The sequence below is a fragment of the Eptatretus burgeri genome, chromosome 1 (genome assembly GCF_056783735.1).
Source record: "Eptatretus burgeri isolate ZD-2024b chromosome 1, Ebu_testis_v1, whole genome shotgun sequence".
In the NCBI taxonomy this organism is placed as follows: domain Eukaryota; kingdom Metazoa; phylum Chordata; class Myxini; order Myxiniformes; family Myxinidae; genus Eptatretus; species Eptatretus burgeri.
In genome coordinates this window covers 132,014,239-132,033,520 of record NC_140961.1, presented here as the reverse complement: position 1 = coordinate 132,033,520, position 19,282 = coordinate 132,014,239, and the positions used below count along the sequence as shown (strand labels likewise).

At 42.2% G+C, this 19,282-nt stretch overlaps 1 protein-coding gene across 5 annotated transcripts in view; it reads left to right on the top strand.

The window, feature by feature from the left end:
• LOC147035436 (tyrosine-protein kinase Fyn-like) overlaps positions 1-19,282 on the top strand; it is a 78,575-nt gene that overhangs the window by 52,777 nt on the left and 6,516 nt on the right. For all 5 annotated transcript variants that reach the window (XM_085898243.1, XM_085898234.1, XM_085898252.1 and 2 more), the window contains 2 exons: positions 5,085-5,161; positions 5,969-6,122. In XM_085898243.1, coding sequence (XP_085754369.1) covers positions 5,085-5,161; positions 5,969-6,122 — 231 coding nt within the window. The remainder of the gene's footprint in view (positions 1-5,084; positions 5,162-5,968; positions 6,123-19,282) is intronic.

Here is a 19,282-nt window from a genome sequence, read left to right as displayed (position 1 = left end):
CCTCTGGTGAGTATCAGGAATGATAACGAACCTTACGAATCAAATATGCATCAAATAACGGTCACAATTGGGCTGTAAGGGTGTCATTGGCAATATCACACATCACAATTGAAGCCATGGCCAAGATAAATCACATATGAGGCCCCAAGATATAATGTGATTGCTAGAAAATTGGACAGGAAGTGGGATTCATCATTCATGCGTGAAGACTCGTGCAAGCAGCTTTCTTAACTCGAGATCATTGCCGCTTACCTCGATGCCGAGCAAGTCAGGACGCCTCTGATCCGTTCGTCTGAGGGAGACTCGATAAGTGTAGAATGCCTTGAGCACGTCGAGTTTCCTCCAAACTTCTTCCAGTTTAATTGTGACTGTTTAAAAATCGATTGTGACTGTACATTGGACAGAATTGACTGAACCGTTTGTGGTTATGATAATTTTTACATCTGGAAGGTGTGCTCCATTAAATACCATGCTAACATGTTGTCCACCTCAACACTGACTTCACCCAAGGCGAAACACCCCCTTTGGGATGGGGGCAAATGAAGTGTCTACAACCTCTATCGTGTGACCTTTAGTCCTTCTGTCAAATTTAGTTGCGATTGGATAAGTAACGACCTAATGTATCACGGTCAAAAAAGAAAACCAGACAGACAGACATCAAATGGTGTATTTTAGTATGATGATGGGTGGTCCTTGCTCGTCGAGTTCGCAATCGGTGAAGACCACTCCCCTGACGTCTCTTAGGTCAAAGCTGAGGGCTTCTTCATTGGATCTTTATTTAGGTGGCCATTTCAAACTGATGCCTTTTCCCATTGCTGCCACCACAACTCCTTATCGTTGGTATTGGCCACGACAGGTCCCCCAATCAAGAAAGGCTTCTGTGACTTCAAAGTCTTGGAGGGTTCAGTAGCTCTTCGTGGATTGGCAGGTCAGCATTGTATTGTATCTGAAGGTACACTCGGGATGTTTGTGCTTGCCTGCGAATGTCCGGCATGTGATATTGGTCAGCACAGGGAGCCAAAGTAGAGGCGTTGACTTCAGTGTGTCGGATACACTTCTCGTTGCAGAGTTCAGGATGATGTTAAGGTGCTTGGTGTGACTGCTCACAGCCCAGACAAGGGCACAGTATTCTGCAGTGCGAGACACCACAACGAGGATGAGGTGCCAGGGCTGCGTGTGCCAGCTCCGCAGATAGCAGCACAGCTGATGGATGAGGTTCACTCTTGTCTTTCTTTTCTCACAAACCCTTTTCAGATGTTCCCTGTATGTCAGGCTGTGATCCAAAGTGATTCCAAGATATTTGGGCTGTGGCTAATTCTGGACTGAATTGCCACAGAAGGAGACATCGAGTTTGGCATGAGCCAGGCGATTGCTCAGATTGAAAGCAGTGACCGTAGTTTTTGATGGATCAGGATGGAGTCGATCTTCATGTGATGAAATACTACTCCAAAACCTATCGGTGATTAGTAAGAACTCTGCTCACATCAAGATTACATGATTGGTAGGCAAGATCGAGATCATCAGCATTAGCAAACTTTGAAGTAGTCACAATAGGTCACTTGTATATATGTTAAAAAGCATCAGGGCCAATACTGATCCTTGGAGCAGACCATCATTCATAGTTCTTGGTGCATTGGTCATATCCCCAAGTGAGACTGAAACGACAGTTGCTAAGCATAGATGCTGGTACTCACATGGTTGCACTACAGGGAAGGAGATTTGCTGTCTTCGTTTGGAGACATGGGTTCCTCCTTGTCATATCTTGCTGACTGATCTATCAACACACCACCGCTCTTGAGAGAGCATTGGTCCCAGCCTCAATTTACGTTGTTTAAGCCAGGACATGATCCACAGAGCTTCTCCCTGGTCTGAATACTGCCTGCTCCATTGGGATGGAAGGCTCAACAACGATGAGATACAGCTTAGCAGAAGACGCTCAAACAACTTGAATGATGTGCAGAGTAATGATATTGGGGGGCAGCTCCCCATCTAGTGTGGAAGGATAACTGTGCAAGTTGGTGGATGATAGATCAATAATAATAACAAGTCTGAAGACGACGATGGTTCACGAGCGGTATTTGACGATGTAGATTGTTTCAGAAGTCAAGGATGAGACAATGTGATAATGTTTGACCAAGTTATAAAAATGATCAACATGATGTGGTATGAGTGACAGGTTATTAGCTGCAAAATGTCGAAAACCCAGTTTCGTTCAACAACTTTAAAAATTTGACCTTTGCATAACCTTTAAAGGTCACAAAACAATGTTGTGGACATTTTTATAAGGAAACAGGATACGTGCTATAGCTTATTGGAGTTAGTTCGTCGAAGAAGGTCGAAAACCCAGTTCGATTCCCACAACTTTGAAAATTTGACCTTTGTGACCTTTAAAGGTCAAAGGTCAAGGATTATGACCTTTGGTGCAAAACTTCCTCTGGAACATTCCAGGAACAATATAATGTCATATCGGCTATATGGCATTTCACACTCCTCGGATTATTCATACTTTGATGTAATCAGCGTAAAAACAAACTCGAAGGGGGCGCCACGGGCAAGGTGTTCGAGATAGAGAAAAATGGTTTCAAGACTTTAGGTGGGGAATGACCTCAAGATTATGCATAAAAAATATTGTCATCCGAGCTCTCAAAGTTTGGGCGGTCGTATGATTTTTATGTCAAAATTCGAAATTTTCAAAGTTCATGACCTTGACCTTGTGACCTTGACCTTGGGACGAAAATGAAAAATCGAGGTCCATGGGGCAATGCAGGTGCCATTGTGCGAACCAAATACCGAAACCCCTGCCAGATTCGACAAACCCCTCGGAGAAGATGGATTTTTATGTCAAAATCGCAATTTTCTAAGTTCGTGACCTTGTGGCCTTGACCTTGGGATGAAAATGAAAAATCGAGCTCCGTGGGGCTCTGCACGTGTCATTGGGCTAACCAAATACCGAAACCCCTGCCAGATTCGACAAACCCCGTAGGAGAAGATGCAAATTGAAATCGGCTACCCCCTAAAAACACAATTCGCAATTTTCTAAGTTCGTGACCTTATGACCTTGACCTTGGGACGAAAATGAAAAATCGAGCTCCGTGGGGCTATGCAGGTGCCATTGGGCTAACCAAATACCGAAACCCCTGTCAGATTCGACAAACCCCTGAGGAGGAGAAGATGCGAATTGAAATTGGCTACCCCCTAAAAGCACATGTTTTTTGGGAGTGGCTCCGCCCATAATGGGTGCACCACGCCCATTTTCAGGAAAACACAACTAGATCATGATATAAACCTCCCACCAAAATTTTATCAGGATCGGATCAAAACCCACGGAGCTATGCTCGGGACAGACAGACAGACAGACAGACAGACAGACAGACAGACAGACAGACAGACAGACAGACAGACAGACAGACAGACAGACAGACAGACAGACAGACAGACAGACAGACAGACAGACAGACAGACAGACAGACAGACAGACAGACAGACAGACAGACAGACAGACAGACAGACAGACAGACAGACAGACAGACAGACAGACAGACAGACAGACAATAACGAATATAGTGGTCACTTATTTTTTTCGTGAAAATATTTTTTCGTGAACCAATGATTACAAGGGAAAGACTGAATGAAAGATCAAATTTGTGGTTGCAAGGAAATACCATCATAGATGTTATGGAATAGCGAACAGGAAAACAACAGAATTCCAAGTAGGGATTGGGGAGGGAGGAAGATAAGATATTTGAAGTGGGTAGGTAGCTGTTGGCTGCCTACTTCAAATGATGGAGGGTGAGGAAGATTGGATTTGAGGAGAACATTCCAGTATTTGGGAAGGATAACTGCATGAGATTGCCGATGAGCACGTAAGGAAGGACGAATGGACAATCGCACAGACTGAGGATGTAAGTTGCGGTGTTAGACGCCATTAGCCCACCAGATGCCGATGTTGGGAGGAGGACCGGTCATTAACCTTCACCCTCTTTCCAAGAGAGACTGAGTATACCTTCAGGATCTTGGGAGTCCACTGCCTCCAAGAGTGAGATGAGATGCTGCAGCATATGCTCCTATCTTCAAAGGTACAAAATTAACAACAGAAAAAACAAATTATATTTGAGGAAAGATGCTGGCTCTCCCACCTATCCTGGTACGTGCTTCTGCCATCCAATCAGTCTGGTCATGCATTAACCTACAATCTTCTGGTAAACTATTATCAACACTGACAACACAACATGCATTATACAAGCAGGTGATGCAGTTTTGTGAATTTTTTGTATACAATATTGAGGCTTGTGTAAGAGCTACAAGTTGGAACAACATTCCCAACAACTGACATGCTTGCAATGAAACATCAGTCTTTATAAACATGCAAATTGATTCCAGGGGCAAAAAGTTTTTGGTCACTTTAACCGACCAGCTTCTCTTCTCGTTCTTGTCTCGGGACATGATGGAGGGAGGGTTGTGCTTTTTTGTTTTTAGCTGTTAAAACATTGTGGTGACAAATATTTTTCAAGTTGATCACATAAATGAAGTGAAGCATCACAGTTTGGAAATGTTTTGAAACGTTTACGATGAAATAGCTTTTATCTGTCGAATCTGAAGCTTGGAGTCGGAGCATGTGTTGATTTTGCACCACGTGACACTCGAAATACAAGCTGCAGTCACCTGGCTTTGTTAGACTCGGTGTTCAATGCTTCAAACAATGCGAGTCTAAATATATTATAAATTTTGCTTGGGAATGGGTATATATATATATATATATATATATATATATATATATATATATATATATATATATATATATATATATATATATATATATATATATATATATATATATATATATATATATATATACACACACACACACGTCTTTTTTATGTCCTGCTTACTGAATGTTTAATGGCCTCGTTGGTTAAACTTCCCAGTAGTCCCATTGTGTAAAACTTTTGCTTGGCAATCTCACGAGTTACAAGGGCATTCCTAGACATTGGACACTTAAACTCAGCACATGGGATTTAAACCTGGACTCGGTATCATAATGAACGTGGTACAGTTTTTCATGCATCACCGTGGTCTTGCCTTAGGGAGTTTGCTGGACTTCCTTAAAGAGGGTGATGGGCGTCATCTCAAACTGCCACAGCTGGTGGACATGGCATCACAGGTCTGCGATTTTGTGTTTTAATGGAAAAAGTCAATTAAAAGCCCTGTCTATTTTTATAAATGGATCTCTGTTGGCTGCCGAGCTGCGCATTTACCTCGTTTTGAATTGAAATGCATCTGCACTGGATTAAGTCCATTAGTGCTGTCGTTTAATTTTGAGGGAGAGAACCCCCTGCCACTGCCAGTGGGGCTGGTGTGCCCCTTGCTCCTGCCCCTGCTGGAGGGGCCAGATCAGCCCCTGTCTCCAGTTGTCGGAGGCGGTGGTGCTCTCCCTGCCCTTACTTCTGCTGGAAGTCTCAGGCTTCCATTGAATGTGCAACTTTTCGAATCGGATGTTGCTTTGTGTAATCGTTGGCGCTGTCTCATTGCGAAAGTAATTCATGCACCTCATGGCCTCTGCCTGACCTGTTTTAATTCCTGAGATCAGAGATAGGACTTGAAGGTTTTGAGTCGGGATATTTCCCCAAATGGGAAGTTGTGGCGCTGCTGTCTGTTGAACATTTCCTTGAATGTGTTGCATTAAACCTTTTTTTAAACTTTCTTTTTTTTATCTCATCCTAAACCCTTTTGATTTTCAAATCTGCCCTTGCGCATGTAACCACATCGGCCAATCGCTCAGCCATGTTTTACTGATGTGGATATTTTTGGGACTTGTTCAAATGCCTTGCTTCACTTTCAACATCACCAGCAAATTTTGTCATTTTTGATGAAAAGATCGACGCCTGTCCGCTTTTGTCTGTTCTTAATCCTCTGTACACCGTGAGCCGGTTTCCATCGAGCTTCCGCTTGTGTTTTCATGCATATACAGATTGCAGCCGGTATGGCGTACATCGAGCGCATGAATTACATCCACAGAGATCTGCGGGCTGCTAACATCCTTGTGGGAGATAACCTCGTGTGCAAGATTGCCGATTTTGGGTTGGCTCGGCTCATTGAAGACAACGAGTACACGGCCCGGCAAGGTTTGTGCATGCACTTCGTTTCTCCAATGGTGGTGTTCTTGTGTGCCGTTGAAAGGATGAGGCCGGTCTGTTGAAGTTGATTGTTTGTAATGACATCAATCTTGGCATAGAATGCTCTTTGTTGATGAGAAAATGCAGTTTGAGAGCTTTGACTGTTGCCAGCTGTCACAAAGCCCAACGTTCATTAATTGATCGACGTTCAACAGGTAGGTCGGTGCAGTCCAAAGTAGTGTGCATTTAAGGGATAGTAGTGGCACTAGCACAGCAATGTTCACAGCAAAGCAACTGATGCCTCGTTTTTCTTCACCCCTTCCCCTTCTCATTTACCATTTATTTACTCAGTCCAAAAACACGTGAGAAAGCCCCTTCCTCGACAAAATACTGAGTAATTACGAGGTGGTTCTCCAACCAGAAGCCGTGGTAAATTGCTCGTTAACGTGAGACGGTTCATTGTCGGGAAGTAACCAGGCATTTTCCCAACTTTCACGTTCTTTCCACACAGCATCGTCTAATCACAACGCTATAATCTTGTCAACTTTTTACTCAATTTGAACCTTTACTTCAACATCTTGCCTCAACAAACAACATCGTCAAATATAATAAACACTTTCGTTCATGGCGCTTCATTGGCGTACAAGCGTTAACACCCCCTGAGCACAATACACCACCTGACTCGCTCGTCACAAATTTGTGACCAATGAATATTTAAGCCTCTACAAGGAAATTACCAAGTAAAAGGTTGGACTATTATTATTATTAATATTATTATCTATATATTAATACTGAAGGACCAATTTTGTGCTCCTCCGAGCGGTCGTGTCACGTTTTTCTCGGTACTGTGACCTGAAGTTTTGACGCTGCGTACGTCAAAGTAGACACGTGCACAAATCAGGGGACTTCTTCACAAGGAGTAGTGTACACCAAAAATGTTGTATACATGGACGTTTTGTAGGCCTCATTAGGTCAGGCCATGGAGTACATCTACTGGGATCCGGCTCTTACAAGAGCCGTCACTGGTTGTCATATTGGGCTCATGGAACGCAATCCATCTGTGACGGGGTTTCGGCTAGTTATTATTATTATTCATCGGGTACGTTAGCTTTACAGGCTGTGGTACCTGATTGTTTCTGTTCTGTTTATTATTGTTATTATTTGTCCCATTTTTTTTTTGGGGCCTTTTTTTTCTCTTATTAGGGTACCAAGCCTTTCAGGCTGGGTCATCTATTATTTTTCTTCTGCTTATTATTTTTCCTATTTTTCTTTTTATTCCGCCGGCAATTTTCAAGTTTATTCCCGTTTAAATTCATTTTCTTGGCAACCGAGCTGTTGGTCTGATTGACACGAATTTTTTTTACTGTGGTATGTCTTTTTTTCATAGAATTTTAAAGTGATAATTATGACGTCATAGGTCATGTGGTATGGGCACCATCTTTGCAACAAACCGAAAAACTTTGGACGTCTTCTTTTCTGGAACCACTTGCTGGAAAAAATTGAAACATTGCTCATTGTCAAGATCTCCGCAAGGGGTATACGTTGTGTTAACCGTGATGTCATCGGTGAAGTATCCTGGTGAAAATTTGACACTAGGAATGCTGCAACCGAAAAAATTGAAATTTATTGAACGTCATCTCCGCAACAACTCACGGAAGGAAAAAAAAAGTCATAGGTCACTTGGTTCAGTGGCCATATTATTTTATAAATAAAACTTTAAAAATCTTCTCGGAAACAGCTGAACAGATTGAGGCAAAACTTTGCACAAATGTTCCCCAAGACATGGGTGAAAAGTTTGTTAATGACTAATTGATAGGTCAAATGGTTTGTTGGCCATATTGGATTTACCCCAAAAAACCTATAAAAAATCTTCTCCAGAACGCTGGACAGATCGAGGTGAAACTTCACACGCACCTTCCTCAATCAAGACTTGGGGATACAAGTTTGTTAATGAATAATTGATAGGTCACATGGTTGTTGGCCATGTTGGATTGAAGGAAAGTATTAAATGTTTCCTCTGGAACTGGTTCATCAATCAAAGTGAAACTTCAGAATTATGATCTAGTAGACATGTGGCCTGTACATTTTAAATTTCAACCCGATTGGCCACATGGTCTGGCAGTTTTATTTTAATTAGAATTATTTAATTGTTTGAATCTGAAGTTTTTTTTTTTTTTCTTTTTTTTTTTAATAAGGCTCACTTGGCTGCGTGTGGATGGGTTTTTGAGGGCAGAGGAGTATCAATTCAATTGATACCGACGATGGCCCCAGGAAAAAGGTTCACCTGCATGCGTAACAAACAGATAGAACATGGTCTGTTACCAGGTCCCATAACTTGTCAATCCCGCATCGTAGAGAGACGTGTGGGGCCTCGTTACGCTTGGGTGAGTCCCGGTTTACCCTCTGCACCCATGATGTCAACATTTATTACTTCGTGTTCAGGTTATTTAAACTCCAATTCGATTGATACCGACTGTATTCAGGAAAAAGGACTGACTGCTTACGTAATAGATTGAATGTGGCGTGTTACTCGGTCCATAACTAATGAATATCACACCATAGAGAGACGTGTGGGGCTTTGTATTACTCGGGGGAGTTCCGGTTTCCTCTGTGGAACCGTGGTGTGAACATTTATTACTTCGTATGCTGTACATTTAAATGTCGATTCGATTGATTGCGACGATGGCCCCAGGAAAAATGGTCAACTACATATGTAATAAATAGATGGAACGTGGCCTGTTACAAGGTTTGCAACTTGTCAATCCCGTGTTGTATCAAAGCCAGACGTCTTGGTACCCAGTCATCACTGCCAGCAGTTATAAGGTGGTAGTTCAAGTTACCACCACCACCAAAGGTGAAGGAGGTTATGTTTTCAGCCCTTTCTGTTTGTTTGTTTGTCTGTCTGTCTCTGTGTGCAGGATATCTCAAAAGTTGTCGCCTGATCCGGATGAAATTTGGTGAGCAGGTTGGGTGTGTCACAAGGGCGAACTGATGAGATTTTGTTGAAGATCCGGATCCAACTATGAGAATTTTTAAAGAGATACTTAACCATTTTAGAGATTGAGCCAAAATGATATATACATATATATACAGTCATGCGCTGCTTAACACCGGGGATCCGGTCTGAGAATTGCGTTAAGCGATTTCGTCATTGTGCGAACATCATAGAGTGTACTTACACAAACATAGATGTTATAGCCTATTGTTTTAGGCTACAAACCTGTACAGCATGTTACTGCAGTGAATACTGTAGGCAATTGTAACACAATAGTAAGTATTTGTGTATCTAAACATAGAAAAGGTACTGTAAAAATATGGCAGAAAATATTAGAAAAAAAATGGTCCACCTGTTTAGGGCACTTCCCATGAATGGAGCTTGCAGGACTGGAAGTTGCTCCAGGTGAGTGGTGAGTGAATGTGAAGGCCGTAGGACATTACTGTACACTACTGTAGATTTTATAAACACTGTACACTTAGGCTTCACTAAATTTATAAATAAATAGTTTTCTTTCTTCAATAATAAATTAACCTTAGCTTTCTGTAACTTCTTTACTTTACAGACTTTTAAATTTTTTAAAAAAAACTTTTTGATGAACGCTTAGGTGCCATGATGAACAAACTACACGAGATTAAATCAAGCACGTGGTAAACAAGAAAAATGGCTCGTTCACTCGCCAATGGGGCCACGTGTTAACAGCTCCGATCTATGCATGGGGCAGTGGTTTTTGGAGGTGCTCTCTGGTGAGCTGGCCTTCATTCAAACGTAGGATTTTCGGGAAATCCCTGCGCCACCTGTAGGTCCTGAAAACGAGCTCCAGTGCACATTCGCGCTTCGAGTTATGCCCTGAAATAACCCGAACTACATCCCCTCCATGTCCTTTGAGGTTGTGGTAAGTGTTCGCAGAGTATGTGGCAGTTGAAGCGGTTGTAGAGTAGCAGGAGCACGTTATGGCATTTGTCGTGAAGTTGCAGTGCGTTGTGATGTTGTGCGGAAGACGTGGAGGTTCCTTGTCACAAAATTGTGAAAAATGGTCACGATTGTAATGCAAAATGTAAGTGTGTGTTGTGGGGGATTTTTATTTGTCGTATGAAGTGGTTGTGGTGAGCGTGGTGGAATGAAGGTCTGAGGTGAAATGGCGGTTGAGAATTGGCGTGCAAATGCAAATGAGGCTCTCGCGGCACACTTACTTGGTTACTATTAGTCTTCACTGATTTGCATGCGTGCTTACTGCTTGCGTGTTTCATTTGAGAGAAAGGGGTGTTGCAAAAGAGTGGAAGAACTGCAAGGGTTGAAGATTAAAGAGGTCCAAGAAGTCTCACTGAAGGAGTCCCATGCAGCACATGTTTCCCCTTTACCCACTAAACATATGGAAATAACTAACTAATACACATACTATTGCAATTACTGCCTTGGGATTGCTGTATGTTGTGTGCCATTGCCTTGGAGGCATGCGGTTTTACAGAACTGCAACAATATATACGAGACTATAAGGCCCGTCGCTTTGCTGACGGAAATACCAGTCTTTGCTGTGTAATTGCGAAGAAAAAAATTTTTTTAAGTTGTTAATAGGGGGAAAAAATAAAGTTTGGTGGTGTACAGATACCGGCCGAGCTATGCACTCGGGGAGCGAGGAGGGGGAGAGTGCCAATGTGATTTTCATCACAGCCTTTTTGATGCTGAATTCCGAATAATATGTAACACCACATTCGGAGGAAGATCGTAATTAAAAAAAAATTCTCACCCTCCCCATACCCCTCCCCATACCCCTCCCCATCCCCCTCCTCTCTTCCTTCCTTTGATCAAACTGTCTGGGGTACGTATTTGGCATGGGCCATTCCAGGAAACTATCCTCGTGTGTATTTGCAGCACGTTGTGAGCTGCATATGTATATATGTGTGTGTGTGCATGTATTGCTATGCTGCTTGATTTGTCGTATCCCCTGAAGGATAATTGTTGACGGACGGATGCATGCACGCCGAGACCAAGCACCTTTTGTACATTAGATATGTGCAGCGATTATTATTATCCCTGTTGGACTTGGTCCGAAACGGGGGCTTATGGATTGGATTACGTCTGTCCGTCTGTGTGTCTGTCTGCAGCCATGTCTCAGACATATGTGGACCAATTTTTTTTTTTTCAAACTTGGCAAAAAGACAATACATGATGGCATACATATGCACATCATTTAGTTTCACGATTCTTTCAAAGATGGCCCACTGACGGCCATTTTAGTTTCAAAAAACCCGATGTTGAACACGTCCTCCCCCATTTCTCGGACATGCATTTACTTGTATGCCTGGTGTTGGCTTAATGGCTAGAGTGGTGGGTTTGGGATCCGAGGGTCCTGAGTTCAAATCCCACTCAGCTGTTGAATTTATACCAGGTGGGGTTATTTCCGAGGTAGGCAAATTAGTACCAGCTTGCTGGTATCCTGCGTCGGAGTGGTGACCCGTCCAGGATTGTGTCCAATAGCCAAGGTAGATTGCTTTGGCAGCACCAACGCTCTGCACAGAGTGCGGTCCCAATGGATGGATGGATTTACCTGTCTTCAAACTTGGCACACTCGTAATGAATGATGGCTTACATATGCATGCCTTTTTTTTCGAGATCAGATCCAAGATGGCTGACTAACAGCCGTTTTGTTACTTCAACGTGTCCCCAACCATTTCTCAGACTTGCATGATCCAACATTATTCAAACTTGGCACAAGCAGAGTACATGATGGCATACACGTGCCCCTCACTTTATTTTGTGATCTGATCAAAGATGGCCGACTGGTAGACTGGCGGCCATTTTGTTATTTAAACATTATTTTGTTCGAGATCAGATCCAAGAGAGCTGCCCGTGGCCAAACGTGTCTCCAACCATTTCGTGAATATGCATGGTCCGATTTTGTTCAAACTAGGTACAAGCACAGCACATGGCACACATGTACACCTCAATTTATTTTCCGATATGATGAAAGATGGCCGACTGGTACACTGGCGACCATTTTAGTTGTAAAAAAGCCAGATTCTGAACATTTTCTCAACCATTTGTCAGACATGCATTTACCGATCTTGTTCAAACTAGGCACACAGATAATTAATGAATGATGACTTACATATGCACATCATTTTTGTTTTTCGACATCAAATCCAAGATAGCTGTTATCAACACCAAACTGTGGCCATTTTGTGACTGAAAACAATCTTTCCCAATCATGCGCAATCTTGCATGTCACATGGCCACTCAAGTCATTTGTGATTACACATACATCTTGTAAATATGGGCTTGCCCTTAAATTCCGTATCGCAAAATTGCGAAAACCATGGGGACCATGACATTTTTTGTCTCTTTCTCCTTGTTATTACAGGGACTTCTCGCATTGTGCTCGTACCTCCATTTCCCCTTGCATGTTAGCGCAAAATTTAAATATTTTTCTGCGTCAAAAACTTTAACTCGATCAAATCATCCATGTTAAAAGTAAATTGTTCCAGTCGGGTCAATTTATGACAAATAACCACCAAACCCACAACAAATTACAACAAAAGGTTTTTCAGTGGTTTTCATTCCTACTGGATATACTGATCAATAGAATAAAAGTCTACCAAAATCTGACATCCAGAAATGGGTTAAAACAGTCATTTTCAAGATGGCTGCCACCGGGCTTTGAAATAACTAAAACAGCTATAACTTCTTCAATAATTGTGAGAAAAACATAATTGTTGGTTCTGGTCCATGGTTTTAATGGATCAGGAATCCACTGGTGTCAATAAAATTTAGATCTCATCAGTATTTAACCTCAAATCCAAGATGGCGGCAAAAATGAAGGGCATAAAATCAATAAATTGTCTCTATATAATCAAACCTCTGTTAGGCAATCACCCAACATTTATCAAATTCTAACAAAAGGGTTTTCAGTCTATTTCACACGTTCATGAATCTGCTTGGAGCAATAGGCACGTTGATGGCGGGAACAGGACTCAAAAACATCCTGGAACTGGTGTACGGTGAAAATGCTGTAGTTCACATGATGTCTGGAAAATCTGTTCAGAGGGCATTCCGAGGCAACATACACTGGTGAGCAAGTGTCTACATCGAATTATTGTGGCATCTGTAGTGGAGGAAAATCCTGAGTTCATGCTCCAAGTAGAAGAGATTGAGAAAATGTATTCGTCCTTGCTAACGGGTGACATCTCTCTTGAAAGTCTTGAAGAATCAGCTGCATTTGTGAAGATAACTGATGAACTTGAAAAAAAGAAATCTGAACTTGCTGCACAATCCAAAACGAGTAAGTTGTGGCTGGGTTATCAGAAAATGCTCCATACTGCTCGGGCAATGATCAAGGCAGATCGCACTGGGTCTTGGAAGGATCACTTGCAAGCTGTTGCTGATGCTTTGCCAATATTTGCAGCAGCTGGACACTACAACTACCAGAAGTCCGCTTATCTCTACGTACAAGAAATGAGTGAACTGGAGAGCAAACACCCAGATGTGTATGAGAAGTTTCAAAATGGCTTCCATGTGATCCGGCGAACAAACCAGTTTTGGGCATGCCTCAGCTGTGATCTAGTCATCAAACAAACACTCATGAGATCACTAAAGAGCACCTGTGGCTTGACTCGTGGCAGTAAGATGACAGAGGAACACCTAGCATTGTGGACAATGTCAGCCCCCATAACATCTGAGGTCAACGTCGCCATGCAGGACTTCAATGATCTCACATACGCAACAAGCGAACAGCATAAAGAAGCAACTGGTCCCAGAATTGAAAGACATGCATTCGACCTCTCGAAGATAAGCACAAAGCTGAATGCATTTTCACCTTTCTCCTCTGAGCCTACATTGAGAAATATCATGGTATCGTGGCAAGCGAAGACATCAACGTGCATGAATATGAAGCTGTTGGGAACAAAATCATCGAGAGAATGATTGGACAACCTGCGTTTTCCTTCTCCATCAAGAGGACAGAGAAAGCAAAGACCCTGGGAAATTCTAATGCTCTCCAGGTTGCTCCTCACAGAACCATCGACTCCAGTGTGCTATTCCAGCGATTCCTGGTGGTATCCCAGATAGGTGATTTGTCACTTGAGGATGTGATGAGTTTTGAGCTCAGTCCATACCCTCCATCCCTCTTTGAGGACAATAAGATCTTGAGGAAGGCTGACAAACCTCAACTCTCTCAAGCCGTCAATGACCACTGTACCAAGGCACTGGCATGTGAAGGAGTACCTGACACCACACCTTCAGCACACCTTAAGACTGAAAGGTATGTTCTTGATGGTGGATCCTTGCTGCACAAGCTCAAGTGGAAGAAGGGAGATACATATGGCAAAATAGCCAGAGCACATGTGGACTTCACAACAAAACACTATGGGACAGCAACTGTTGTCTTTGATGGCTATGGTGCAGGCCCTTCAATAAGGGATAACACTCAGCAGAGACGGGGATAAGCCAACAGCTATCCGACTGTGAACTTCACCGGAGAAACTGAATTTGATGGAAAGAGAGATGAGTTCCTATCTGTCGGCAGTAACAAGCAACAGCTGATCACCTTAATAGGTGATCAGCTGAAGAAAGTGGGCTGCACAGTTATTCAGGCAGAAGGGGACGCTGATGTGGACATTGCCAAGACAGCCGTAAACAGCACAATTCTGCATTCCACCACACTAATCGGAGAGGACACAGATTTGTTGATGCTTTTGCTCCATTACTGTATACCAGATGGAAAACCACTATATTTCAGATCAGACAACCAGTCAAGAAGCAATCTGAAAGTATATGACATCAATCCGATGAAGCATCTTCTTGGAAATAAGTTGTGCACTCAACTATTATTCCTGCACGCCTTCACATTATGTGATTCAACATCTCATGTGTATGGCATTGGGAAAAAATCAGTCTTTCAGAAACTCGTGGAAGATGATCAAGGCCTCCAGTTGTGTGCAGATGCGTTCACTTCGAGAGGCGTCAGCCACGCTGAAATAAAGAAACTTGGCAGCCAAGCGATGGCCATTATATTTGGTGGGGAGAGCACAAGTTGTCTGGCAGCCATGCGTTACAAGATACTCACAAAGAAGGTCACTGCTGCTAAGTCTTTCGTTACACCTGAACGTCTTCCCCCAACGGAATCTGCCACCAAGTTTCATTGCCTCCGAGTGTACTACCAGGTCATGGTTTGGATGGGGATGGAGGGTGACCTTGATTCTCTGGATTGGGGCTGGGGACTTGAAGACAATCGATTTGTACCTATCATGACTGCCATGAATGCTGCACCAGACACTCTTCTGAAGATGATACACTGCAACTGCACCACAGCTTGTGACAAACCCCGTTGCAGCTGCAGAAAGAATGGGCTTCCGTGTACATCTGCATGTGGATCATGCCAAGTGACGTTTTGTGACAATCCACTAAATCAAGCCTATGAGGAACTGGAGGACAGTGATGAGGACTGAAATTGTAACCTAAACTGCCATTATGTAATGTTCACAAATAAATGTTTCAGTGGCACCAGGTGTTCAGTGATTTTGGTTCAGATGGAAAATTTATTGATTTTTGCACTCTTGAATTTTGCCGCCATCTTGGATTTCATGTTAAATATTGATCAGATCTAAATTTTATTGACACCAGTGGATTTCTGATCCATTAAAAACATGGACCACAACCAACAATAATGTTTTTATCACAATTATTGAAGAAGTAATAGCTGTTTTAGTTATTTCAAAGCCTGGTGGTGGCCATCTTGAAAATGACTGTTTTAACCCATTTCCGGATGTCAGATTTTGGTAGACCTTTTTTTTCTGTTGATCAGTATATCCAGTAGGAATGAAAACCACTGAAAAACCTTTTGTTGTGGGTCAGGTGGTATTTTGACCCGACTATTCAGTACTTTGTGCAAGGCGTTAAGTCGAAAAACAAAAATAGAATGAGTGTAAATCGAGGACGACGTGTGTCATCATCTTTAAGTTCTTCACCATCTTTAAGTTCTTCCATTGTTTTTGACATTGTGTTTGCTTTCCTTCTTTTTCATATCCTCCTCCACAGCATTGTTAATTTCTTCATTGACATCAAAGATATTTCTATGGATGTTTTGCTTTTGGTTTTGGTTTTGGATGCATGATCATATTCACATTGTTACTGTAGGTCCATCATGCTCCCGAGGCAGTTTAATTGGCTCGGATGCAAAGTCCTGGAAATGTTGCCACTCCGATGCAGGAAACTCGACTGGCTCACTTTTACCAGCAAGCTGGTACTCGTTTTGCCAACCTCGGAAAGATGACTGACTGAGTCGACCCGCCCGGTATTATTTTGGTCCGGGATGGGCTTTAACTCAGGACATTAAGATCTTCAGCCAGCCACCTTAACCTTTAATCCACCACCAGGCTATGCTTCTGGTTTTAGAAATGGAAAGTATTTGAAGGAAAGGTCTGATTGTGAGGGCTGTGAAAGGCTTTCAAACCTCATTTTGCAACTTGGGAGTTGTTAGTTGGAGCATTGTTCTGGAAAAACATAGTTCTTCAACAGTTTTCCCTGTTGCTTGTTTTTAAGATGGTTCTTAGGTTTTTCTACCAATCGAGATTACATTGCAGTTCTTGTACTTCCTTCTTGTAAGTAGTTGTCCATAATTTTTCCATAATTTTTCCCTCATTGCTCCAAAGAGATGCCCTAACTTTATTTTCTGAGGTTCTCATTTGGAATTCATGGATATTGTCGTGAGAAGGGTTGTGGGGGAGGGGGGTGGGGGTGAGGATGTGGTCAATGGAGATTTTCTTTTTTTTTCCAAGCCACTTCATGTTTGCCAAAATGTAAGACAAGTACATTCACTGATTTGAGATCAAAATGAATAATGTACCTTTCATCCCGAGTTGCAATTTGGACAAGCACCGTTTCTCTGTCCTCCATTTCTCTTCAATCAAATTGATCACAAATTGATCAATCAGCACGTCAGAAATTTTGTGAGTATTAAATCCCCGGTCATTCAAAGTTACCCTTTCCTCTTTTGCAGCAGCATCATCATCTTGGAATACGGTCGTACTCCATGTGGAGAGATGATACTGGGGGAAAAAATGGCCGCCCATTCATATGTGTACACGATGATAAGCTCATAAACTCCGAAAGGCCCAGTCACACCTTAACGTTTTAGCCAGCAATGGCAACGTATTAAAATGTATGTAAAACGCTGGCTTACGTTGAACTTTTGATGTTTTTTTTTTGCAAGATTCGGACGTATTCATAACGACTTGGTCTTATGCATAACGTATTAGTAACAGACAGAACATTTCGTTGTGTTATAGATAACTTATACCAACGAATGCTGAACCTGTTGTCGGCCTACACAACCGATGCCCAACGATAGTCTAACTTAGGCATAGCGCGTTGCACGCATCGCCGACGATGACGTGGGGTAGGTTATGAAAAGGCTGCCGCACAACGATTCAAATCATAACCGCCGCAGAAATGGAAGTGGCAACATTGCAGTCACACCTTGGCGATCTTGCCAGCGTATGCCGACCTTTGAAAAATGTGTCTAAAATGCTGACGCATGTCGAATACGGTATGGGTAAGTTTGGTATGCTTGAATAGAACGCTAAAGTACGCTATCATACGTCGTATTAAATGGAGTACGTCTTGTAATTTTAAACATGTTGAAAATTTTACGACGTACTTGCCGTATAACACACGCTCCGCATGCGATGGGAATAAGTTGTATGCACGATATGCGATTGTTGACACACATCGACACACGTTACTTGTAAGGTACTCATAAGTCGAAACGCGTCAAGGTAATGGTAAGCGTCAGTGTTCCAGACTCCCGGTTTTTTTTTGTTTTTTTTTTCTTCGGTATGACGATGTTCAGTATACAGTGCGGTTATGATTTAAATCGTTGAGTGGCAGCCTATTAATTATATTATAACCGCACTAGAAATCGAAGTGTCAAAATCACCATCATACCGAAGGAAGGAAGACAAAAAAAAAACAGGAAGTCTGAAACACTGATGCTAACCATTACCTTGATGTGTTTCGACTTATGAGCACCTTACAAGTAACGTGTGTCGATGTGTGTCACCGATCGCGTAACGTGAGTACAACACGTTACTCATAGGTTAGAAATAAGTTTCGGGTACGCTAAACATTACTTCGACGTGTTTCGACTTATGAGTAACTTACAAGTAACGTGTGTCGACGTGTGTCAACGATCGCATGACGTGCCTACAACTTATGGCCAGCGTTATGTGGAACGTGCGAGTCATACGCTGGCATAAGTCTTAAAATTTCAAGCATGGCAAATTTGAGGACAACCGAAAAGTACAACGTTTAAAGCCTGCGTACAACGACGTATGGCAGTGTTTTTCAGCGAGCTCTCAATGTTATCAAAACTTACCCATAATGTATTCAACGTGTACCATCGCTTTAGACAAATTTTCCAAAAATCGGCATAAGCTGGCTAAAACGTCAAGGTGTGACTGGGTCTTAAAGAGTGAAATCATAAGCATTTAAAAGCCATAACTTTTATTCTTGATCATTTTCTGAACCACCAAAACTTAAAAAGATGCCAAAATACATCGCTAAAATACCACAAGTTTTGTACTTCTTTGTTCTTCTTTTGTACAATCTTTTGTACTTCTAAATCACCAATTTGTACTTCTTCTTCCGCTCTAAAAACAATGTTAATCTGTAGCCCAACCTACCTCAATAATTGCTGAAGCCATGATGGTGATTCCAACATGAGGAAGTTACTTTGTCTCTGTGCGAGTGAACGCAACCCAAAATTTTAAAACATTAATTGGTTTATTAGGAAAATCAATTGAACGTAATGGGGGGGGGGATGGGTGGGGTGGAATGGACAGTGGACAGAACCATTCCAAAAGCAATTATTTCCAAACCATCCCCCAAACAATGGAAACCAGTATTAAAACAATTTAATAACATAGGTGGATTTAATCCATGTCAAAATAACAAGATATATGAAACATTATGCATTTTATTATTTTTAAAACGATATTCACATCAACATTTCCACACATGATATGTCATGATCACTGAACTGAAAATAAATAGAATGCTCATAACAGGTGAAAAGTGTCGCCGCCATGAGCTTGAGGTCACGTGACCGGCACCATCTTCGTTAGCGCAACTTCGCTGGCTCGCGTTGTAGATCAAGGTGGTTTTGAACGCGTCCCAGAAT